The 25,415-nt window shown below is 45.5% G+C and overlaps 1 protein-coding gene across 8 annotated transcripts in view; it reads right to left on the bottom strand.

The window, feature by feature from the left end:
- Nucleotides 1–25,415, bottom strand: part of LOC139376132 (zinc finger protein 521-like) — a 143,076-nt gene that overhangs the window by 45,926 nt on the left and 71,735 nt on the right. For 6 of the 8 annotated variants that reach the window (XM_071118358.1, XM_071118359.1, XM_071118357.1 and 3 more), the window contains 2 exons: nt 20,873–24,438; nt 20,422–20,506 (listed from right to left, as the gene is read on the bottom strand). In XM_071118358.1, the coding sequence (XP_070974459.1) occupies nt 20,422–20,506; nt 20,873–24,082 (3,295 nt within the window). In that variant the 5' untranslated portion in view covers nt 24,083–24,438. The remainder of the gene's footprint in view (nt 1–20,421; nt 20,507–20,872; nt 24,439–25,415) is intronic. The other 2 variants (XM_071118353.1, XM_071118352.1) reach the window with 1 other exon arrangement.

Consider the following 25,415-nt stretch of genomic DNA (forward strand, 5'->3'; position numbering starts at 1 on the left):
CAGGGGTATCAAGGAATGTCCTTCTGCTGATGTAATGGACTTTGCATGAATGGTCCCACTTTTCACCAAAAAACATTATCCACATCTTAAAGAGTGGGTGTGTATTAACTGAGACAGCTTGTCTCTCTTTTCTTTGCAGTAATCAGACTGTTAACACTGGAGCTGAAACAAAGGCAAGGAAAGATGAGGGGTAGCTAGAGCCTTGTTTCTGGCGCTGCTGAAACCAACTCACGGACTCTTCCTCTCTCTCCCTGGATGTCTCTCTCTCCCTCTATGCTTGGCTGTCTCTCTCTCTCTCTGTTAAAGACCTCCTTCAAGTTCCTGCTGTCTGACCTGTCAAAAGGCAGCCCTCCCCTCCCCTGTCCCTTCACTAAAACCCCCAAACAAAACAAACTAACAACTGCTAGCGGGGTCAGAGGGCGGCTTCTCTGGGTGCCTGGACTCTGGCGGCTGCCCTGATTGGTGGAAAGGACAGCGAGGAGAAAGGGGAAAAGAAACAGGCAGGTTTTCAAAGTGAAATCTCCAGCTGACAGCTTAGAGCCTCCACACACACACACCCCACAGTTAGCTAGCTACAGTTTCTCTCGCTGCTGTCTGTCTGTCATTTTAGTCCGTCCAAGCCATTTGGAAGGATTAATAAAGAAGGGGAGGAAAAAGTCAAGCACAGCACACTGGGGCCTGCTAGTGTATAGTGTACAGTGTATAGTAGGGCCTGAGTGATGGGTTCAGAACCCCTTTAGAGAGTGATAGACCTCCTGACCTTGACAGCCCCCAGTGGTGAACCCTGACCTCCCTAACCTCTGGCCCTCTGTCAGCCCCTCGCCGCGGTGAGACAGGTGCAGGCAGGAGAGTGGCCGACTGGCTGTCCTGTATCCCGCTGTCCTGCCTAAAACGTCAAACCGGCCTCGCCTAACCTACCTTCACAGAGATCCTCCCTAATCTCAGACCAGAGTCCATAAAACCCCTGGCGCAGGCTAGAGCTAGTTTTTTCCCTGACATTGGTACTGTACATCTCCAAATGCATAACTATTACCATACAGAACATTCCAGTGGTGGGAGGTGCCGTTTAAGGGAGGACGATTTTTTATTTTTTTATGAGCATGGCCTTATTTCTCTTACAGCTTATTGGTTTGACTGTAATTCATATTCCATTCACCCTGCTTAATTTAACATCGATAGGTACAGGCTACTTACTACATTATACTTGAATTTCCCCTATACCCAACATGAGGTTGCTACAACATAGCCTATGAATGAACGTTTACAATGTAGGTGCACAGGTCGAGAGACACTTGAGTTATCATTGTGACAGACATTGACACATTCAATACTGCCTTGCCTGCATCTAGCTGAGGGCGGCAGGGTAGCCTAGTGGTTAGAGCGTTGGACTAGTAACCGGAAGGTTGCAAGTTCAAACCCCCGAGCTGACAAGGTACAAATCTGTCGTTCTTCCCCTGAACAGGCAGTTAACCCACTGTTCCTAGGCCGTCATTGAAAATAAGAATTTGTTCTTAACTGACTTGCCTAGTTAAATAAAAATAATAATAAATTAGTCCAACAGTTGCAAACGAGTGTTGCTATTGGACAAATTCGGGTATGTTTATCCCCTTTCGTTTACTTCTGAAATGATTTTCAACAGAATTGGCGAATCACAAACACAGTTAACAAGCCAGATCGTTGTATAATTCCTTCTCACATCTATGCACTCTCCTCCTCTCACCTTTTCCCTTCATTGTTGACTTCACTGTACAACACATCAGCTGTCTGTGACCTGGCGAAAAAACCTTTCCAAGCCAAACCTTCGTATCATAACCGCTAACCTCTACACAGAGCCTACTTCGTTGTCACCATATTAGCTAACGTCAAGTCAACGTCAACATAGCTCCTAGAACTAACGCATTAGTAAACTCGCTACGATCATGCAGTACAGTTTACAGTTAACAAGCAGTTTGGCAGTTACACTGGTGGACCCGGTGGCAATAAATTAATAAAAACAAAAGCTTAACTTGACTTGGAAGAGTTCCAGTGTTGGCTAGCCAAGGCCAGCTAGGTAACATAGCATCCCTCTCTGTTTGAGCCAGGTGTTTGAGTAGGCAAAACTAGCTAGCTGCATTAGCTAGCTAAGCAAATGAAAGTAATATATATATATATATATATATATATATATATATATAGCTATCTCTCTCTCTCTCTCTCTCTCTCTCTCTCTCTCTTGCTTCTCCTTCTTTTTTAAAGAAATGAATTTGTTCAAAACTGTTCAACTATTGTCTTTCTCTCTTTGAGTCAACTCACCACCTTTAATGCACTGCAGTGCTAGCTGGCTGTTCCATATGCTTTCAGTACAATATTAATTCTCTGATCCTTTGATTGGGTGGACAACATGTTTAGTATAGTTTTCTTTAAGAAAGATGTTTCACACAATAAAAAATAAAAAAAGAAATTCACTGAGGAGGATGGTCCTCCGAGGAGCCTCCACTGGAACATTCCAATGTTTCAACAAATTGCGGTACTAGTACTGAGGTGATTCTATTTATTTCAATTCACTACAAATAACACTGAACTAACAGTGGTCATGCTAAAATGCTAACCAGGATGAAATATGTGGTGGGGAGAGGGAGAAAAGACAAAAAGAGAGAGAAAGAGAAATGGCTCTGCATCGACCAGTGGCAGAGCAGAGGAGGGGGAGCTAACTAAATGGAACAGGAGAAAGACAGGCACAGCTAGTTTACAAATGGATTAAGTTCCATTTTAAAAAGCACTTAGAAAAATTATACCCACTGTTATATAAAAAAAAATGTGTCAACTGTAGATATTACTAAAGTGGCAGCAGTGTGCAGATCTAGAGTGGAAGGCACAATGACACATCACGCCGCCCTGTTTCTGTTCTGCAGGCGGGCGAGTGGGATGGCGGGCGCCCGGTTCCAAGGTCACGCCGGTCTGCGCCAGTCTTTCTTTCTGCAGATCCATTTCCTCTCCCTAGGGGCTTCCCCCCCCCTTCTCCCTCGTGTTGTTGGCCCAGTGATTCAGTGCCTTGCATTAAGAACAATTCACCTGCCTCCGGCGTCCCAGCGGCACAGGTCCCCCGGGGAAACCAGGTGGAGCATAAAAAAAGTTCCACATATGGTAAAGTCAAGCTGCTCGGAGGCTGCTGAGTGTCTGCTGTGGGGATAGAGGCTCCTAAAAGGCCCAGCTGGTACTTGGAAAAGGGCTTCTGCATTACTACACCTCAGTGCCGGTTTCGGCTCCCCTTTGGAAAGTGTTGGCCGGCGCTCAGCACTACCACCAGCCATTTTACAATTCTCCCTCTCTATAGCCACCTCCCTCTACCCCTCCATCCATCTAGCCCTCCCTCCAACTGGTTCTGTATCCAATTGAACATTTGGTCCTCCACTGCTGGTTAATCAAATTCCTCCATCTGGCCCCCTTATCCCTGTGGAACACAAAAGGTGCAGCCTGAGCCCTGGTCCAAGTGCATATTGGGAGGGAGGATAGGATGGAGGGGCTGAGGGATGGAGGGGAGGGACTGCCTACCTAACTTAACCAGCCCAGTCAACTAGATCAGTTAGGGGAACAGGGGCCAGATCGGATGGGATCATTTTGGGCAAACAGAACAGGAGGGAGCGACGAGGGACCGAACATCACCTGCTGTTCATATAGAGCTCAGGGACACGTGAGAAGGGGAGTGAAACTCAGTATGGCCATAAGAGGGTATTCTGGAAGTATAGCTGTCTCTGCATACACTGTAGAATAGAGATTGTAGAGTGCAGAATACTGAATACATAGAGTGTAGTGTTGTGACTGATTCATGCTATTTAGTTTCCCTAGCAGAAGGGGGTGCTATTCTCATAACACACAACGTTAGAAGGAAAGAAATACTAAAATGAGAGAGTGAAAAAATAAACATTGATGTGTGGGTTTTAGAAAGTGACAGTTGACAGAAAAGCAAGGATTTTCGGCTTGGCTCTGTACACAATCTCCTCCACAGTCAAAAAGAGCAGCTGAACGCCTAAGCCGGGCTCTCTGATCAAAAAGAGCTACCTTAAGATATCACACAAAGCTTCAAATGATATTTTAAACAAACCAGGAGCGAGTAAAGCCTTCACAAAATATATCCTTAACTACATATTTATCAGACTACAACAGTCAAAAAATCTTCCCTGCTGTGTGTCAACAAATTGGATTCAAACTACAATCCCCTCTTCAAAATACTTCACTCACTGGAGTGACATATCCATCAGGGTTGGGGTCAATTTGGAATTTCTGAATTTCATTTAATTCAACCCATGGATTGAAATTCAAATTTGAGTTGGACACAGCCCGCAGGAAGCAGAAGTTTGACTGAATTTGAATTAAAGGAAGTAAATCAATAGCGTAGGTGCATAAAGATGGCGGCCTCCATGCACTTAGTTTGCATTAGCACAGTATACATAACAACAATTCTAGCTGCAAGACAACCAAAAATGTGATTGTGCTGATTTATTGCCGCATTGAACCACCGTAGTTGCTAAAACATTGATACATCTATTACCAAAATCATCTGTTACTTATTACCTCAAAGAATACCGATACCATTTCAAATATCAGCTTGATGACAACTCAAATATGTCAAAAACTATTTTGATATATTTTTTGGTCATGAGATTAGGTTGTTCCCTTCCATTCTGGAGTCTTTGATGGATTCTGGGACATGTATTTTCTTTAATATTTATGTTCTTAATGTTTTGTACACTTGGTATATGTAAAACATTTCAACTATGTATGTAATGTACATAGTATTGGTCACCAAATTAAACATTTGTAGATTGGTGTATCAAATACAATTTCATTGAATTTCATTGAATAAAATTATACTTACTTACTTTAATTCCAATCCAATTCCAATTCTGCTTCCTGTGGGGTGTGGCCAATTCAAATTCAGTTCAAATTCAATTGGAATTCCAGAGGCCCCAAACCTGACCATCGTTTCAATCACACTCTTTACCTTGTATATTCAGAACAAGAACCGAAAGAACGACACAGACAGACAGTGACACAAAATATGACACAGATAATCAAAACACTAGGCCTCAAAGTCTCTAGACTATCCAGAGTACCCATCCCATAATATCTATTGTACGATTCCTATTCATGTCCAACCATCCCCTCTCCCTCTGCCAGGTGGCAAAACATGTGTCAATAATTAAACTGCTTTTACATAACAGGATACAGGAACACAATGCAATTTGCTCACCATATTTCATTGCGCCTTTACGGAAGCACGAGAGACAGAGTAATTAATCAAACCACTGGAATATGTGAACGGCAATTTCCACCTAATGGCACTTACAGGAATTGGGTCCCTTAAGCGCCATGTTGTGTCTACCAAACGAGCCCGATTCATTTTCTCATCCGCCCAGAATCAGACAATAAAACGCTGGCGTTGCCGTGGACGTTAAACAACACAACAGTTTGACACTAGTCTGATACAGCTGTAGAACCACATCCAGCAGCCATATTACTCATATCACTCAATTTTATGAGAAGCTAACTGACCCTTGACCTGTATTTACAATAAAGAAGACTACATTAAAGTTACACGCGCCATAGTTCACTCAGAAATATACTTTTTTTATAAGGAAATATTAGGTTCCAAACTGACAACTGTCATTATAGCCTGCACAATCTATGCTGTTTTGAATGAGAAAACAGTTGAAAAGACTATCAACCCAAAAGACTGCGATCAACTGCCGGCTGCAACAACAGCCATTGTGGACATATTGGCCAATAGACTGGAATACCCATGACGTTTAACTCACTCTTTGCAGTACAATGTGTTCGAATACAATACTTTAAGGTGTGGGATGGATGCCGTTTTTAATCTTGACTTGACCTCAAACCTGAGTTTGTTTGTTCTGTATTTACTTAACCACACCAGCAGGCTAAACCAAACCACCGAGGCCCTCTGAGGGCCGGGCCCTCCGGAAGACGATCATTCACTGCTTTTAGTGAGGAGACGGCCCTAGTCTAAATGGCACCCATGTCCCTAAAAGTGTTTTTCCTCTCTCTCTCTCTCCCTCTTCACTCTCTCCAAAGACTTCTTCTAAGTGCAGCATCTTGTTTCAGTAATTCAGCCAGGGCAGAGACAGGGAGGGAGGAAACAAATCGATTTATTTCCCTGTCGCTCTCTCTTTCTGTTCCTCCATGAGTTGCTGTAAGGTTTCTTGGGGGAGTTCTGGACTATTGGACAGGACAATGTTATGGGACAGCGTGTCATTGCGTTTAAGGTCATGGTTATACCAAGGTTTCATCTTGAGCATTTTTTTTATCGGCCTATAGAACAGAGTAGGTAAACAAACAAAGACACAACTGCTACTGACACAGAATCTATATCAAATAGCAAGTTAATAACGCTACAACATTTGAAGTGATAAATAACAATTCCCTGTACAGTAGTAAACATATTTTTGGGCCAAATTTTTAGGCCATATTTGTAGGCCTACATTCTAAAAACAACCATTAGGGAGAAAGCTTTTAGTAAGGTGCATAAGTAAAACCCAGATCTATAAAAAGACACGATCACTAAATAATTCAGATAAATGCCTGTGTGATTACTTTTTTTTTTGTTGCATCATTTCAAATAGTGAGATGGAGAAAGAGAGTGAGTGTGTGTGTGTGAGTGAGAGAAAGAGAGTGAGTGTGTGTGTGAGTGAGAGAAAGAGAGTGAGTGTGTGTGTGAGTGAGAGAAAGAGAGTGAGTGTGTGTGTGAGTGAGAGAAAGAGAGTGAGTGTGTGTGTGAGTGAGAGAAAGAGAGTGAGTGTGTGTGTGAGTGAGAGAAAGAGAGTGAGTGTGTGTGTGTGAGTGAGAGAAAGAGAGTGAGTGTGTGTGTGAGTGAGAGAAAGAGAGTGAGTGTGTGTGTGAGTGAGAGAAAGAGAGTGAGTGTGTGTGTGAGTGAGAGAAAGAGAGTGAGTGTGTGTGTGAGTGAGAGAAAGAGAGTGAGTGTGTGTGTGAGTGAGAGAAAGAGAGTGAGTGTGTGTGTGAGTGAGAGAAAGAGAAACACTTAGAAAAAAGGGTTCTTCAGCTGTGCCATTTTAGGATCCAGGTAGAACCCTTTTGGTTCCAGGGTTTTTACTTGGAACCAAAAAGGGTTCTTCAAAAGGTTTGCCTATGGGGAAAGCCGAAGAACCCTTTTAGGGTTCTAGATAGCACCTTTTTTCCCCCTAAGAGTGTAGAGTGAGAGTTTTACAAACACACACAAACCAGCACACCCCCATAAAACTTCCCATATAACAAATGACACAAACAGTACTGTAGCCAGATCTTTTTTCACCAACTAGAGTCAGTTTAACAAGATAAACAGCACGATAAAATGAAGCCATGAACGAGATAAATAAAAGGACCATCGCCCCTTTAAGACGAATCAGGATCGGGCATTGCCAGTGATGCTTCATTCCAACTACCCCCATCCCAGCCCCCGCCACCCATCTATGTGTGTTGGTTTAGCCAATCTCTAGGGGCCCCAGTCACATCTCCTCTGCCTTTGGCCCCCTTATGGATTCTAATCTTTAACTCTGGGCCTCCAATGCCTGCTGCCAAGCCACACCAGGCCTTTTAATTCTTAATGAGCGGTCAGCAATTCTCAAGTCGAGGTTCTTTTCTGATTTCCATGAAATATTTCGTCATATTCTTGAACAAACCAGTAGCATATAAAGTACAGTAGCACTACAAGCCACACCAAAATATACCAATATGCTGTTACAAAGAAGACAGGGGAGCACGACATAAAACCAAGACTGATACAGTATCTGTTGTTTATCTTCTTTTTAAAGTGCTATACCCATAGGGGCAGACTACGAGAGAGGGCAGAGGTCAGCTTCATTACATTCACTCGTCCCTCTGAGTCAGACAGTGCAAAGACATGCATTGGCAAATTCCATGGCAGCATTGTATATTACATTATCATAAACCCCACAAGGGCTAACCTTTTGTTCAGTTTCATTTGATTCTAAGAGAGTTCTAAAAACATTCACAACGCTGAGCCTTGTCCAATCGGTGTCTTTTTTATTCCATGAGTGTGGTTTTTTGTCTTTCAGTCTTGTGACTGCTCTTGCTAAAGACATGCTATTCGTAAATAAAGTGTCAGGGGAGATGGGGGATCATTGAATCATACTGGCTAAAATATCACATCATCTCGAAAGCGTCTGGCTTCAATATCAAACTGTGCCTAGAAAATAAGATCTTCAAGAAGAGGGTGGATTTTTCTACGGTATAAACCGTGCTATTCAATACTTAAATAGACCAACCAGAAAAAATGTAATAATCATAACCTGGATTGTAGATGTTGTGTAAATAAATAAAAAGCCATAAAAAAGAGAATGGATGCAAAATCTGAATTTTGGCTCTACTGATAACATTATGGCTACAGCTTTACCAGTGCACATTCTCCATTACCGCTCTTAATGTCACCTGTTATAATCTGCCAGCATTTGCAGCATCACTCAACACTAACATTCAAGGTGACAAATGCTAAGAGGGTACAATGTCATGTCACAATGCCAAGAGACCAGGAAATGACTCTCCATAACATCTATTTTTCATCGGGGCTGGTCGAGGCAGCCTAATGAAGAGATCTCTATGGGATCTCAATTCCACATTCTGGCTTGTATGTGCATAGCAATCTTTAGCATAGCCCTGTCATGACAAAACTGTGATCCCGGGGATAAAAGGAGAGGGGAAGAATGAGGAAGGAATACAAAAAGAGAGGGAACACAGTGAAAGAGATGAAAAGAGTGGAGAGAAAAGTAGACAGGGCAAACACAGAGAAAGATGGAAACATAGAAAGAGAGAGAAAAGGGAAGAGAACAAGACAGAGAGAGAAGGGAGAAAGAAAGAAAGAAAGAAAGAAAGAAAGAGAGAGAGAGGAAGAGACAGAGAGATCTGTGAATTTCCCCCTTCTATCCCCTGAGACCTCCCTTGATGCCAAGCATTCATCATCCAGCCTCTAATATCAGTTATTCTGTGGCTCCTCTGCTTACAGCAGAATTAATTTCGGCTTTAATTACTCTCATCGGCGGAATGCTGATGAAGGCGAGGGACACGGCATTCTGGGACCCGGGCCTCATTCTGACGCTTTAATTTGAATGAATTCCACCCGGAGACGCTGGCAAACAACTGGCAGCCGAGCCCGAGGAGCCACTTTGGGACCGCAATGCTCTGCACCACACCGCACCGTGAGAGAAAGGAAGAACAGCAGTTGTGGCCCTACCCAACCAAGTGTGTGTGTTTGTGTGTGTGTGTCTGTGATAGAGTGTGTGTTTTTAGCCTTTATTTGACCAGGCAGGTCAATTAAGAACAAATTATTATTTACAATGACGGCGTGTGTGTGTGTGTGTGTGTGTGTGTGTGTGTATGCGTGCGTGCGTGCGTGTGTGTGTGTTTGTGTGTGTGTGTGTCTGTGAGAGAGTGTGTGTTTTTAGCCTTTATTTGACCAGGCAGGTCAATTAAGAACAAATTATTATTTACAACGACGGCTTGTGTGTGTGTGTGTGTGTGTGTGTGTGTGTGTGTGTGTGTGTGTGCATGCGTGCATGCGCTAAAGGGATGCTATAGGGTGAATATAACATCCAGGGAGCCAAACTAAGAAAGCAGATCATTTAAAAGGAGAGAGAAATTTGGAGGGGTCCTAGAATTCACCACTACTCTGAGACAGAGAAGCACTATTGAGTGGCACAAGCGCACACATGGATTTTGTGTTGTAGATATGTGGTAGTAGAGTAGGGGCCAGAGGGCACACACTTACTGTGTTGTGAAATCTGTTGTGAATGTATTGTAATGTTTTTAAAATTGCCTTAATTTGGCCGGACCTCAGGAAGAATGCCTTGGCTACAGCTAATGGGGATCCATACTAAATACAAATACAAACACAAGCGCTAAATGTACATCAACAGTTCACTTGTTTCTTATAGATAGGGCATATCATAACCTACAAGAAGTTAAGTGTGTGTGCGTGTGTGTGTCATACAATAACTATGACGTGAAAAACGGCATAAACTAGATGCAAACTCCACATGTACGCATAACGTAATAACAGCCAAACAATCATAACACCACAGAAAAGTAACAGAAAGAGAAAGGGGAGAGTGTTGTAATTGACTTTTCTCCAAGCCAACATGGTAGTTACAGAATGTAACATATTGGATAAGGATTGTGATTGATTGTGTGAGTCTGCCATAGCGATTCGTTTGATTAAATCTAACCACGGGATTCTCTTCCAAGTCCTAATGAAGCAGCAATTTGAAACTGGGAAAGGAGGAGAGCGAGCCAGACAGCCTACAGCTAGCTCCACACACACGGTCTCCGTGACGACCACAACACACTGCACTGAGCTACTCTAACGGAGTAGGAGTCCTCCAACCTCCCCATCTACAGCGATATGTAAATCATGACCCACTCACAGTTGCCATAGACATAGAGCATGTTTCTCCTACTCCTCGGTTACTGCAACTACAGTATGACGTTCGCACACTTCGGTAATTCACTGTCATTGTGGAAATTAGTAAAAGAGAAAGCTCTTACATGGTAATGTCACACGGCCTGTTTTTGTCATATTTCATCTTTTGTCAGAAATTAAACAAATCATTTCCACAAAAATGCAGTATTACTGCTCCACTGTTGGAAAGTGGGTGATAATAGTAACATGGAAATGCACTGTATAATTATGTGGAATAAATCTCTGAAGGGAAAACATACATTTCCCCTCATATCAGAATAACAGAGTTAGAATGAATATGTATGCCAATATTGTAAAAGAGGGAGATGTTTAAGAACTGGCTTAGTTATTATAATAACCACTTGGATTCATTATGACCTTAGAAATGTTTCAACCTATTATTTGGTTGATGTTTTTATTAATCACACCCACATACAGTATAAACGTACTATAAACACACTAACACAAATCCATAACTTGCACCAAATGTAGCCATACAGTAGGTTTCGACTAACAACCAAACTGGGCACCTTAGGTGACCCTGAGAGCCCCTAGACAGGTGGGCGGTGGCCCCTGTGGCCCCAGTGCAGGGTTCATATTGGCAGCGACCCCTCTCCCCTCCACCGATGGGGAGCTCAGGCCATGATGAGCAGCTGGGTCACAAGCACTAAGCACATTAATATCTTCTTAATGATAATAATCATTATGGCATAAGCACCTTCCCCAAAGTGGGCCGGCTTGTGGGAAGTGCCAGGTTAGCATCATTGTCGTTGTTAAGGTAAAAAAAAAAAAAAACAGAGATGAAATTACTCTTTTAATGGGCACTATCTCTCACAGCACAGGCACCATGATAATGACTAAAGTGATGAGATTTCTTCCAAAAACATAGTCCCTGTAACTGTAACATCTATCAAAACACTTGACACCTATGATCAATATTTAATCACTGTATATGAACAATAGACACACGGAATATATTACAACAGCAGCCCCAACCAACAACAGCCCACAATTTGTCTACCAACTAGAATAACACATTTTATCTCACAATCCTTTCTTTTCAATGTTGTTTATTTACTCTATTCTGGACTCTCTACTTTTTTTGGCACCAATCAACCACAGTACCATCTTCCAGAGTTTCCCAATCCATGAAGCTACCACATCCTCACAGTCTTTCTCCATGTACCCTCCATCCACCCCATTTAATATAACTGTCACTGTTCACCTATCATAGGCTATTATCTGTCTCATTCACGTTCATTATTGAAGCTAATGATCTGTTGTCCTCTCGGCTCCCCATTTGAAGGAGGACTACATTAAAAGGCTCTTACTAACTTAATTAGTAATTATCAATGTTAAAGATTAATCAGCGCTAGAGTGGCTTAAGGTTGGCGTCTCCAGGCGCCCGATGGGACAAATGGAAAGACAAAAGGAATTAACAGAGAAGAACATCTCCGAACATTCTACCACTAATGTCTAACTAACTAATGCCCGGCCTTGCTCAAGGTGGATTTGTATATATTTCTTTAACATGTCAATAACACATGTCTATGTCCGAGTCGACTATGTTTTGTTTTTATAATCATATAAATGAATATAAAGATAAATGTGTCAATAAAAAAAAAAAATCAACGGCAACAAAAACAATTCCTGATCAACGATATTATAGACTTTAACAAAATATTTAACAAAAGCATAAATCTAAGCTCATGAACCAAAAGGGCACTGAATCTTGCACAGGATTTGCCTTTACTTAACTGTTGATAAGGCAAAAATAACTATACTGTATGCTCTTGCTGTCTTGCATTACAAGATGAGCACATCTATTGTGGCGGAGATAGTGTCGTAACAGAATTCAACGTGTAAATAATGGATAATCAATGAGGGGCTATGCGTTCTATGGAAAAGAAGGAATGACGTGGAAGGTGTGTTCCACGTGGCGTGGAACTGACCTTTAACAGAGTTGCATTATCCCGTTTATACCACGGCTATAACTTCACACATTTGCCGCTAGAAATGTGCTCATTTGCAGGTAGAAATGTGTTCAACATCCACTGAAGTAGGAAGACAGTTTACTAGATAGCTAAAGTAGTTGCCTTGGTAACCAAACAGACTTGCTAGTTTCGTTAACCAAACCACCAGTCCTAGCTTGCTATTATACAACGCAAATAATGTTTTCAATTCGACTTTTGCTTTCAAAAGCAGCTCAAACATAGAACATGTAAGAATGAACTATTGCCATTGAATTATATACTGTGCTGCTATAGTGTGCATTAAAGGGAAACAATGCATGCTCTAGAATGCCCTTCAAGCCAATTAGAAACGAGTATTCAACAATTCCGTGCAGATGATGAATGCAGTACACACGTTATCCTCCACATAACAAAACTGAAACGGATCCTCTAAATTAAAACCATGATACAGACTAAATCTGCGCCACGCCGACACAATTCCTCCTCAGCAGAGTCGAGTATCTGTACCTAGCAATGATATATCAACATGAATGCGTAATATGTCATGCAGCTTTCATCCTGGGAGTTCCTGTGTGAGTTCCATTAATGAGAAAGGAATCGCCCAGGACCATCTCCTCTCCCAGTGTTCCGGAGTGTGTTGACGATAGAGCCTGAGGGGGCTGCAGTCACAGAACGGAACAGGGGAAACAAGGAGGAACTTTCTGAGAGGAGGAGCTGAGGAGGGGAAGAGTTGGAGAGATAAAGTGCAGATCTGTTTTCTCCTCATCTACAACGTGAAGAGATCCGGTAAGGAGAGTCCACTGTAAGAAATTGTACACTTACCTTTTCATTGATCTAAAGGGAACATGGCAATTGTTTGTAGCCTGTAGCATAATTCTGAGTATAGTAAACAAGCTAAAGAAACATTTCACCCAGGCAAACAACAGGAATACCACACGGTACCAAATTAAATGAAGGTCAAAATGACTCTGAAACTGGGGGTAAAAATCTACGGGACAATTTCCTCTCTAAATGATGGGTGTCCGTTTTCATGTGCCTGACCTGTCTCCTTGACAGGAGAAATGATGGGTGTCCGTTTTCATGTGCCTGACCTGTCTCCTTGACAGGAGAAATGGTGATGCTTTCACTGCATGGCTGCAGGCAGGTCTGCTATCACACGGGACACAGGAGGGGGGTTGGGGGGGGGCCTGTGGCCCGCAGCACCTGAAACCTATTAGAGAGCGCTTTGGAACATTCCACAGGGTTCCTTCACTCCGCTCCACGTTGGCCAGAGGGCATCATAAAGGTCTTCACTGAGAGGGTCGCTCCCTAGATTAGACGCCCAGTTTGTTTCGTCCACAGACCCAGTGTACTGTACAGGGTGAGGCAAGGAGAAACAACACAACCTCCAATGCCTGAGAACGAAGGGATGACGCTTGTAAAACTGCTATTCATATGTGGCTGTTGTTGTACAAGTCAGGAAGTACAGCATGGCAAAGGTATATGTTACTACTACAGTAGTGTAGGGGCAGTATAGAGATGTCAAGAGCTCTTCTGAATGGCAACAATGCAAATGTAATATGACACCCTCTCTCCTCTGACAAGTGACCACAACATGAAAAGGGAGGTCTTTATCAAATAGACCTAAAATGTCAAGAATGACTATAATCTAACAACACACTGCAACAGATCATGTTTGTGTTCAATACTTTGCCATCTGGACTCATAACAGCCAGAGCCCAATAGTGCACTCACACTAAAAAACAAACAGACATAAACACACAGAACCCAGTGCCAACTATACGGCGCTAGCTAGCTCTATGTACACACAACTGTCCCTGCACTGTCCCTGTGTTTATCTGCAGCATCAAGGTCCATCTCCGTGCTCTGCGTTTGGCTGGCTCTCTGTCCGTCCAGGCCTCAGTGTTATGCTCGGTGGGTTTAGCTCGATGTGTCTGTGGCCTCTCCTCTGGCCGCCCGTGTCCATTTGCTCTGCGGGTATGGCAGGCCCGAGCTGACAGATGGCAGCCCCTCTCCTCCACTCCCGTTCTGCTCCCGCTCCGGAGTAACACAGTAACTGGTTTTTCCTCCGACGTTGACCTTGCCACAGCCAGCCAGCGATCCAGGCTGGCACTCCGCCTGTCGAACAGGAGGGTAATGAAGTCCAGTACCGCTCACATGATTATTAAGGCTTTGACGCTGGGGGGCCTTTTGAGGGGCTCACGCTCTACCCCCCTCCCCTCTCCTCCCATGTCTGTCGTTCACACACCAAGCGTTGATGAGAACAGTCAATCGTTACACAGCACTTTGGAAACACCAATTGTGCGCCATAAACAGTTGTTCAAAAACTTTGTGGATTCATTGGGTATATCTTTGGCTGTTTGTTGTTGGTTCATAGCCACATAACTTGCTTGTGATGCGGCTTTACCACCGGGATGTTTTCTCTGTAATGCTTTCCAGCAAAATTGTTATCTTACATCTCAACTGGATGTACTACTGCATATTCTCCCAGCTGACACCAATAGGGAAGGACTTCATAGATAATCCAGATATAGATAGATCAGTGACTCTACCATTGGTGGTGACAACCTCTAAAGCCAAAGTCAGTCTACCACAACACAATGTTAGCCCTGTAATTCTCCCCATGCAGGCCGGAGGGAGGCATCTCTCTCCAGGCACGCTTAGAGTCTGGGTCACACTATGTGACGACGGTCTGGGATTTGAGAGGTGTGGGTTGCACCGTTGACCTTTACGAAGGCAGAGCTGTCTGTTTGCACTGCTCCCATAAGCCCCCTCCCCGTCTGACTGCTTAGCAACCCTCTCGGACCGGGGCAGGCCGTGCTGCGCATGCTCCGACGGCCTCGGTGACATCTCGGAACCTCCAGGAAGGGACAGGACTGGAGAGGTTAATTCTGATCATCCAGTATTTATAGGGCACTTCAGAACAAGGGTTGGCATTAACACTCTAAAGGAGACATCCCTCCTGTATATTAATAAAACATAGAGAAGCCAGGATTGGAGAACAGGAAGAAAGAGCTTTCTACCTCGAGCTCATTCCAGGTCGGCAGAGCAACCATGTTACGTGGTAGCTGGGCTAGAGCTACAACAGCCAAATTCTTCATTAGGTTTTTAATTATAAGATAATGCTATTCTGAGGTACGATTTCAAAATATCAAAAAGCAAATGTTGAGAAAATTGTATGCTGAGTGTAGGTGATGACAATGAGATAGAGTACTGCAACCACATCTCCTCAAAAGGATTTGCCAAAACAAAATCACCATGGTGACCTGACACCTGCCTACCAATCATCTGCCTACCAGTCCAGACATTGTTTGCTCAAAGCTTGTGCAAACAAACCGTATGAACTGTGGGAGCATCACATATTTTCTCACATGTTGGCCTAGTCTGTGAGGTGTGGGGAAATGTCAAGAAAATCTATTGATAAAGACCACATCAGACTGAGCTTGTCTGGCCTAGGAACAGATCATCCCAACGGTGATGCCAAGAACCCCTGCTTTACAACAAACATACCTTTCCACGAATTGTACCTTTACCGCAATGCCGCAAAAGTTTTTAATGCAGACAGTCTCTCAGTTAAAGGAGTCATTTGTAACTTTTTTTTTTTTTTACAAGGAAGTAGCTAGAATCCATGTGACAAAAACTGTGCAGTTGAAGGTGTTGAAACTAAAGATACTGTAGGCAGTAAATTTCTTTGCAGCCTGTTTCACTATGCTACTCGTGGACACCACATTAGCTAGGCAGAGAGGTAGAATGTAACAGGAAGGAAGGTGCGCTTAATTGCATATTAGCAGCAGCACACTCGGCTGCACAGGAGGTGACTGTGCTAACGAACGGAGAGGCGTTATTATTAATCACCAATTAATAAAAAAGCAGGCTAGGAAATCACACTCTGTCTACTCTGTATACAGTACGCATGGCTTCCTTTTGTTTCCAGTGGCTGGTCTGGGCTGGTCTGTTCTCTTATTTATTTCATAACATTGATCCAGTTCCTGTTGCCGTGGTGTGTTGTGTTTACTATTTGGTTTAGGAGTCTGATCCAGCCCCCAAGGAGTGAAATGAGAAGCTCGTTCCACTATGTTTGTTAACAGACTAAATGTGTATGCGCCTTATGAATGACTTTCATTCACTGAAGAGCACAGGTAGGCTATATCTTATTGTTATGCTGTCTCGTGGTAATAACAAGCAAATCAAAAGAGGATTTCAGGGCAGACATTTGGGGGGGGGGGGGGGGGGGGGGGGACAACCCTAAAACCATCACATTTCTTTACGCACCATGAAAAGAAATGTCCTTTAATGGAGTAGAGAGTGAGTGAGTGTGTCGCCACCAGTGAAGAAGAGACAGTGACAGAGATGGCATAATCAACACACCATTGCCCAAGCTGCTCCAGGGACCCAAAACAAGGAGGATATGTGTCAGGGGTAATTTGCAGCCCTTTAGAATGCAACAAAACAATAATTTTAGCCTCAAATACTGCTATACTCCCCTGCTTACTCCATCATCACTAAAAGCCAAACACAGTACGGGTTGCCAGATTGGTGGATGGTACGAAAAAAGAAACACGCTTTTTAACTCTAAAATACACCTATACTTCCCTGCTTACCCTATCATCACTAAAAGCCAAACACAGTACAGGTTGCCAGATTGGTGGTTAGTTTGAAAAACGGAGTCAGGGAGAGTCAGGGACGGAGAGATAACAGAGAGAGGTAGAAACTGTAGGAGGGCTAGAGACCTCATGCTCCTCACCCTCCTCTCTCCAGCTCTGTAACGGCCCACTGTGCCTGCTTCACACAGAGCGGCCAGCTGTACAGCAAATGTGCCTTTCCCTCCCCCCCCCCTCTCACCGTCCCCCACCCCCCTCTGCCCAGGCTGACCAGGCCATCAGCTCTGTGAGAGGGAGAAGGCTCCTCCCTGACTTGGCTGCAGGCTCAGCGTTGTCCTGTCACCAGCCCAAAAACCGGTAGAGGTGACCCCAAAACCACTTTCTGGAATGTGCTGCCCAGGGTTTGTCGGTTTATGATTGTCCTTCTGAGCCTTGCCACCTTGGCTGGAGTAGCCACTTGGGCTGGACCAGTGTAAAAAGAAAGGATCAAAACTGTGAAAATGGGGACCCTTTTTCACCTTTTAAGCACCATGCTCAGTGCCCATGCTTTACAAACGTGTCAGTGGTCACTCAAATCCACACAGTGGTATTTGGAAGAGTAGGATAAATGGGTCAAAAGTCCCCCCCCATGATTTTCCAAATGTCAGAGTTCACAGGGAGGTTAAAGTGAATCTCTGTGGAGAGGTGATGGCCTGCTGGTTAAAACCCAACAGGCTTAACTGACATATGAAAGACCTTCAAAGGCAAACAGTTCAAAACAAACAATATAAGTGGAAAATGAATGTCAGTTAGAGCGTTTTGTCTCATTCAACTTAAACAGATGATGACTGACACACGTCGTTGTTTTGTCTGTGTGGAAGATGTGGAATGCCTTAATCAGCATCCTACACACAAAAAAAAGATACAAATGAGGGATTTGTGGGTTGATGACCACAACAGCTGAAAGCAGTATAAATGTGTTTGTCTCTGGAGATGAATCGGACACCCTCAGTTCTGTAAGTGCGCCATGCCAACAAAAAAAAACTCTAAACTAAAGAGTGGCCAGCTGTCTTCTGCGCTGCTATTAAATTGCTCCTTGGATGGTGGCGATATCATTTTTTTCTCCATAGGAGCATCACACCAGGTCCCCAAACAGAGCGACCAGCTGTACAGCAAATGTGTACTGATCCATCTGGGCCCTAGCAGGCTGCAGCCTCCATCTTAAGACACATGGGGCTGTTTCCAGGGCTTGGCCAGGACTGGTCTAGCCTGGTTAAACCAGACTGAATGCTGCATTCGCATGGGGGACAATGGTTCAGTCTGACCACTTTGGTCAGGATGGGGGAGAGAGGGAAAGCTAGCTTTTTGGTTAGGATGGGGGAGAGAGGGGAAGGAAGGAAGGGGGAGACAGAGTGCACTTGGCTTACGTTCGGAGACTATTGTATTACAAAGATAGACAGCTGAGATTGTCCTGTCTCGGTCGGTGAGACAATTCTCAGGCCCTGTTATTCCATACACTTAGCGATAGTGGTATGTCAGGCCACATCACTATATATAGAGTTATCAGTGTGAAGCGACACCAGTGCGAAGGGGGGCAGAAGTGGAGCGGGGCATGGGTTGAAAACAGCACCCCTATGAATCCAGCGACTGCTCCATTACCTAGGCTAATAACGCTGACAGCTGAGCGGAGATGACCCCAGACCCCCGTTTCCCCTGTCCTGTGCAGATGGCCATTAAAGGGAGAAAGTGTCCCTTTTTCAGGGAGAGAGAACGAAGGTATTTAGAGCTTTTTCTAAATGAGGAAGGTGGGGTTTTCGGGTTTTTTTTGGGGCCAAATTGGCTTTGTGGTCATAACAGCCTGCTCCGGGTTTAACCCTCCCATTGTCGAATAGGGAGAGCAGAGAGAGACATTCCTCAGCATATACAACCAACCAAGGTCACCTCTGAACACTGTTGGTGTAATAACATAAGTTAAGGCAATTTACTAAGCATTTATTGTCATATCTATTTCAATTTGATCTATTTGAGGTGTTTATTTTTTTTCATACATTCCATAAATCAATATTTTATTTGGATCCATCGCACATTTGTATTTATTCCGAATAGAGTCAGAAAAGTAGGACATCCTTCAATAAACCAATCATCTATCCACTCTTTTTCTGAAACGGTTTGGATTCTAACATTATGGGGGAATAGTATGTGTGGCTGAACGACATAAAGTAACCAGTAGGGGGGTTGTTTTGTACCAAAACAGCGTGCACCATGCCAGCCTCTGATAGAGAAAGGACTAGTGCTAGCATGGTGTTGCATTAGGCACCCCCAGTAGTGTAGAGAGAGCAGATCAGATGAATACAAACCAACCACACATTTATACACTTTCAGTCACACACAAACACACGCACATGCACACACACACACACACACAGCACACAGCACAAAATCAAAATCACAAATCACATGCCTGTGATTGTTTATGCACAAACAGTGTGTTCCTGATAGAATTGCCCAGCGGTCCTGATAGAATTGCCCGCCGCGTTTAAATTCACCTGCGCCTAGGAGCGCATCCCAAACAGAGAGGCGGGTTGGTTCCAGATCAATGAGTCTCTCTCCCACTGAAGACAACAGATAATGCAGTGTAATGAAAGAGCCGCCAAACGAGATGAATAAATGAATGAGTAAAGGAAGGTGAGACTGGAATTCAGACGCCTACTTAATTCAGGCAAGAAAGAAAGAAGCCTGGGTAGTGAATTGTGTGTTCTCCGCTAATTATTCTACCTGCATACAAATGAACGGCAAAAGTAAAGGCGTTTGAGAATTATAGAACAGAAGAGTGTGCTCTTTGTGTTGGAATCAAGCTTTCAGAATAATCATGTGTTGAATAACATTTGATTCAAGTGTATCTAGAATCTTGTTTGATGAACTTAGCGCACATGCATCAGATTGTGCTACATGGTTGTTTTTACACATTTCATACGGGATCAGGCATTTCAGCACTGACAGACCAAAATGTCTGAAAATCAAGGGCAGGCACACACATCATGTTCATGCTTGTGTTTCACAGAGGCTACCATCATCAGTTCACAAGGTATTGACATAGAGGATTGAATATTATATAGTTATGCTAACAGTACTTATTTGTATTACAACAAAGGGTGTATTTAGTACTACACTGAAGGGAGAATGTGAAAGATGTAAAGCCATGTGTAGTAATATGCTCTGGATAAGAGCGTCTGCTAATTGACCAAAATGTAATAGAAATGTAATATCTTGGGGAAATATGTTGAATAGTTAAACAATATATTGAACAGATATTCCTTTGTTTGACTACTTGAGACAGTTCCTAAAAAAAAAAAAAGTGACCATAAACATAGAGAGAAAATAAGAACTGAGTAACCTCTCTTACCTAGCATGTGATTGGCCACGTGGACCTGGATGTCCCATTCGCTGTAGAAGACCATCTGACACTTGATGCACTGGTAGGTCTTCTTCTAAGCAAGAAACCAAGAGAAAAGGACAACACAAGGACACATGGATTTAGAGTACATCAATGTCACATTCTTACTGGGCACTCGGAGGACTTACTGAGCACTTCTTTGGCTAGAAATCCTGTAACTAATGTCTGCGTTTAATTAACAACCAAAAAACGTGGATACTTTTCTAATTTGGCCATTTTCTAACACATTAGTTATATAATATATGGGTTTCCCAGACACATGTTAAGCCTAGTTCTGGACTAAAAGGCGTGGTCAATTAAGAATCTCCATTGAAATAGCTTTATAGTCTAGGACTAGGCTTAATCTCTGTCTGGGAAACTGGCTCATTGTGTTCATCTCCATTGTATTAAGTTCTCTCACCTCCTCAGTCTGTGAGGGGCTGGCCCTGGGCATGGGGGAGACTTGTGGGGTCCTGAGCTGGCCGCTGTTGCTGTCCCCTCCCTGCTCCCTGTGCACCGTCTGGACGTGGTTCTGCAGCTCAGCCTCCGACTCAAACTTCACGTTGCAGCTGGTGCACCGTGTCTTGGTGGCGGTCGAGGAAATAGAGGAGGAGGGCGATGACGATGAATGGGGCGGCTTGCCTTTCCCCTCTCTGGGGCTGAGTCTCTCCGTCTGAGCGGTCCATGCTGTTACAGGCATGGCTGGGGTCGTGGCTCCTCCCCCTCCCTGCTGCTGCTGCCTGCCTCCATTCATCACCGTGGGGCTGGAGCTCTTTGAGCCGGCGGCACTGACACATGCGGCACACAGCCCGTAAGGCAGCCCGTTGATGTCCAGCTTCACCAGGTCAGATTTGGAGCGGAACTCCTTCAGGCACGAGGCACACTTGAAGAGTTTCTGGTTGGCCTGGTGGTGTTGTTGGTGGTGATGCTGGTTGTGGTGGTGGGAGGCGAGATTGGTGGTGCGGCCAATGGGGTGGTTGGTGGACATGGTGCCTGTCTTCTGCATGTGGAAGGTGCCGTGGATCTTGAGCTCCAGGGTGGAGGTGACGGTCTGCATGCATACCACACAGCGGAAGCCCGTCAGGGAGTTCCGCAGGTCGGGGTGCATCTGGCAGTGCTCCATGAAGTCCTCCTCGCTCTGCAGGGGCATCTTGCAGATGCGGCAACTGCCCGTGTCTAGGCTCTTGCTGTGGGTGACCTTGTGCTCGGTCAATGTGAGCAGCGAGGGGAAACGCTCTCCGCAGATGGGACACATGTAGTGCTTGACGGGGCCCAGGTGGGTCTGCATGTGTTCCCTCAGACCTGCCTCTGAAAAGAAGGTGCGCTGGCAGACGTTACACTTGTGGGTGCCCTTGATCATGTCCGACTTCCTCTTCGCCATGGCGCTCTCGCCCGGGCGGATGTTGTGGTCTCGGAGCTGGTGGTTGGTGAGGAGTGAGTCCATGGTGTATGACGCCCCGCAGATGTCACACCCAAACAAGGGGTCAGCGGTGTCCACTTCCTCCTCACTCCCATCGTGGTTGTTTGGGGACTCCAACACGCCTCCTGATCCTGCCGCTCCTGCACCATGGCTGTTGGACAGGAGACCCTGTAGCTCTGCGTCGTCCTTGGCCGCCGGGTGGTGGTCCGCTCCTCCGGTGGTGGATCCATTCGCACCACAGTTCTGGGCCTTGCCCTCGAACACACAGTGCTTTTCCCTCAGGTGCTTTTCCAGAAGTACGATGGCGTGGAAGGCCTTGCTGCAGAAGCGGCAGTTGTACTTCTTGCTGTGTGTGGTGATGTGGCACTGCAGCTCCACCTCCGTGCCGAAGGACTCCCCACAGAAGATGCAGCGGTGGGCCCGGCCCTGATTCTCCAGGTGGCTGTGCTTGACATGCAGCTGCAGGTCGGCCTCGTGTCTGAAGTCCCAGTTGCAGGAGGTGCAGCGGTACACCTTCTTCTCATTGCTGTGCTTGACAGCCAGGTGGAGCTGGGTGGACACCTTGGAGTCAAACACTTCCTGGCAGAGGGTGCAGCGGAAGAACACAAATGTGTGCATGTCCAGCAGGTGTTTTTGCAGGTCGTCTACCGAGGTGAACTGCTTGTCGCAGCTCTCACAGATGTAGTAAGTGGAGGTGATGGTAAAGTGGACCGTCACATGCTTCAGCAGGGACTCCTGGTTGGGGAAGTCCTTGTTGCACTGGGGGCAGTTGAGTTGGGGCTGCATCCCATCCAGGTGAGTCTTCAGGTGGGTCTGGAACAGGTCCAGGCTGGTGTACTTGGCCCCACACTGGTTGCAGATGAACTCGCTATTGCCACGATTGCTGCGAGAGGAGGAACCATGAAGGAAAGATTGATCAATCGATATGGGTGAGGAAGGGCTGAGGGTCCGCAGAGACTTCTTTCCATTGTTGATGTAGTTCAGCGCCAGAGGAATGTTCTTGTGGTTTTCTTTGATGTGCTTGTTCAGCTTCAGAACGCTGTTGAAGATGGGCGAGTTGGTGCAGTAGGAGCAGGAGTACACCTCCACAATGGGCTCCTTGGGAGTCACCTCTAGCGGGGAGTCGAAACGCAGGCTGCCCCCGTCACAGTGGGTCTGACGGACGTGCTCCTCCAGGGTGGCCTCAGTCAGGAATCCCATGAAGCACTGGGGACAGAAGAAGGCGTTACTCTCCTTGGCCACGGGGCTGGGGAAGCCGTGGGAGCAGCGGATGTGTTCTTGAAGAGAGTTGAGGTCACTTAAAACCTCAGTGCAGAAATTACACTGAAGCAGGGTGTCAGGCAGGCTGCCCATCAGGGTGGCATGGTCCTCGGCATTGTGCACCTGCTTCAGGTGCTCGTTCAGGTTGAACAGGGAGGGAAGCACCTCTAGGCAGAACTGACAGGTGTGTGCCTGCTCAGGTTTGTCAAGGTGCATGGTCCGCAGGTGTATCTGAAGCACGGCAAGGCTAGAGAACACCTGCTTGTTGCAGTAGATACAGCTGTAGGAGATCTTGGGCTGCTTGGATGAACGGCCTCCAATGTCGTGTGAGGTGTGCTGGGCGGCCCTCTTTCTCCTCCCCCGGGTCTTGGGTATGGGCGGGGCTACCTCCACCATGGTGGAGCTGTCGACGGAGAGGTTGGAGTCTGGGGTGGTGCTGGAGACAGAGGTGTAGCCCACAGTGAGTAGGGATGGGCTGTTGCTGTGGTTACTGGATTCGGGGAGCTGGTGGACATCCATGTGGGCGTACAGGTCCTCCACAGAGAGGAAGTGCTCGGAGCAGACGGCGCAGTTGTGACCTTTGCGGTCGCGGCTGTGGGCCTGGTCAATGTGGGTCAGCAGGACACCCTCGTCGCTGAATGGCTCGTGGCAATAGATGCACTGCAAGGCGCCACACAGGCCCCCGTCCTCCGATGGAGAGCACTCTGGGTGGCACTCAGCGATGTGCCTTTGCAACTCCTCAGGGACATCAAAACCCTCCTCGCAGCGGCTGCACTTCCTCGTCTCCTTCAGCTTCCACTCCTCTCTGGAGAGGCCGCTACCTGGCCCCCCGCCACCACCGTCTTTGCCCCGCTCGTGGACCTGCATGTGTCCATGGAGGGAGCTGGAGGAGAGAAAGCCCCGGCGGCACACAGGGCACTTGTGGGGCTTGTTGGAGGCGTGGGTCTTCATATGGATCTTGAGGTGGTCGCTGCGTGAGAAGGCCGAGTCGCACTCGCCACAGTGGTACTTTTTGTCGCCGGTGTGCAGCTTGACGTGGCGGTCGCGGCTGCGCTTGTGCTTGAACAGGCGGCTGCAGAAGGTGCAGCTGAAGGGGAGCTTGTCACCGTGGCTCTGCTCGTGGCGCTTCAGGAAGCTCAGACGGCTGAAGGACTTGTCGCAGAACTGGCACGGGTACGGCAGGCCGGGGCCCCCTTCATCCTCGCCAAAATCATAGTCTTCACCGTGGCCGGGGGAAGTCTGGTCTTTACTGGATGGAGATGATGCAGGCCAAGAACAGGAAGGATCATCCTCGAGATCAACACCATCTGTACAGAGTTACAGAGGTACAGAGAGAGAGAGAGAGAGAGAGAGAGAGAGAGAGAGAGAGAGAGAGAGAGAGAGAGAGAGAGAGAGAGAGAGAGAGAGAGAGACAGAGACACAGAGACACAGAGACACAGAGACACAGAGAGGCAGAGAGCATAAGAGAGAGAGCATAAGAGATAGAAGAAGGTGAAAATGAGGAACAAGAGGGAGATGGGGAAAGAGAGAAGGTGTTTTGTCAGATTTCATTAGGAAGTCATTTGTCTCAGCTCTGTTAAATAGTAAAGGTGGGCTGCTGTGGCATTAGTCAGTATGGTAATTGCAAGGTAGCTAAGTATGAATTTACATTCCTTTGTTACTTGGACATTTTTCCTCTTGCTACTGCATTATGCTTGCCTCTCAGAGGTAACAATTCCTCGCCTTATGAATTATCTAAAAACCTACACTTCAACCTGCTATTCAAAGTGTAATTACAGGTAAGGAAAGAAAAATGTAAATTATTTTACCACAATTAACCTTGTATGTGGCCATGTAATGGCTTAGCCCGCTGTGACTTAAAATCTCTCTGACATTTAATCCCCAACACAAGGCAATGGGGAGCTTCAAGATGTAACCCCCACATGAGGTAAATTAGACAATTTCTATTATTCTTTAAAAATGACCTGAATAGTTTAGAAGAAATAGACTTTAAAATGACCTTATGTCAAGGGAGAGAAGAAAACAAAAGTCCACATCTTAGAACATTTTAAGGGAGAATTTAAACAAATGAATGCACAGTAATTCAAACACACTGTCGACACATACGTATGAATAACACTCTCGTCACGACCGCAAACAAATGACTTTGTCAGGGAGAAGCAGTCTGTTCTGACAATTTGTCTATGGATATTAGATTATAGAATATTGGCTCAGCTGAGTGATTACTGGCTGAATGGAGCCATAAGGCAGCCGGTGCTTTAGGGGCACTGTGTAGGGTTAGGGT

The sequence above is a fragment of the Oncorhynchus clarkii genome, chromosome 20, assembly GCF_045791955.1.
Source record: "Oncorhynchus clarkii lewisi isolate Uvic-CL-2024 chromosome 20, UVic_Ocla_1.0, whole genome shotgun sequence".
NCBI lineage: Eukaryota > Metazoa > Chordata > Actinopteri > Salmoniformes > Salmonidae > Oncorhynchus > Oncorhynchus clarkii.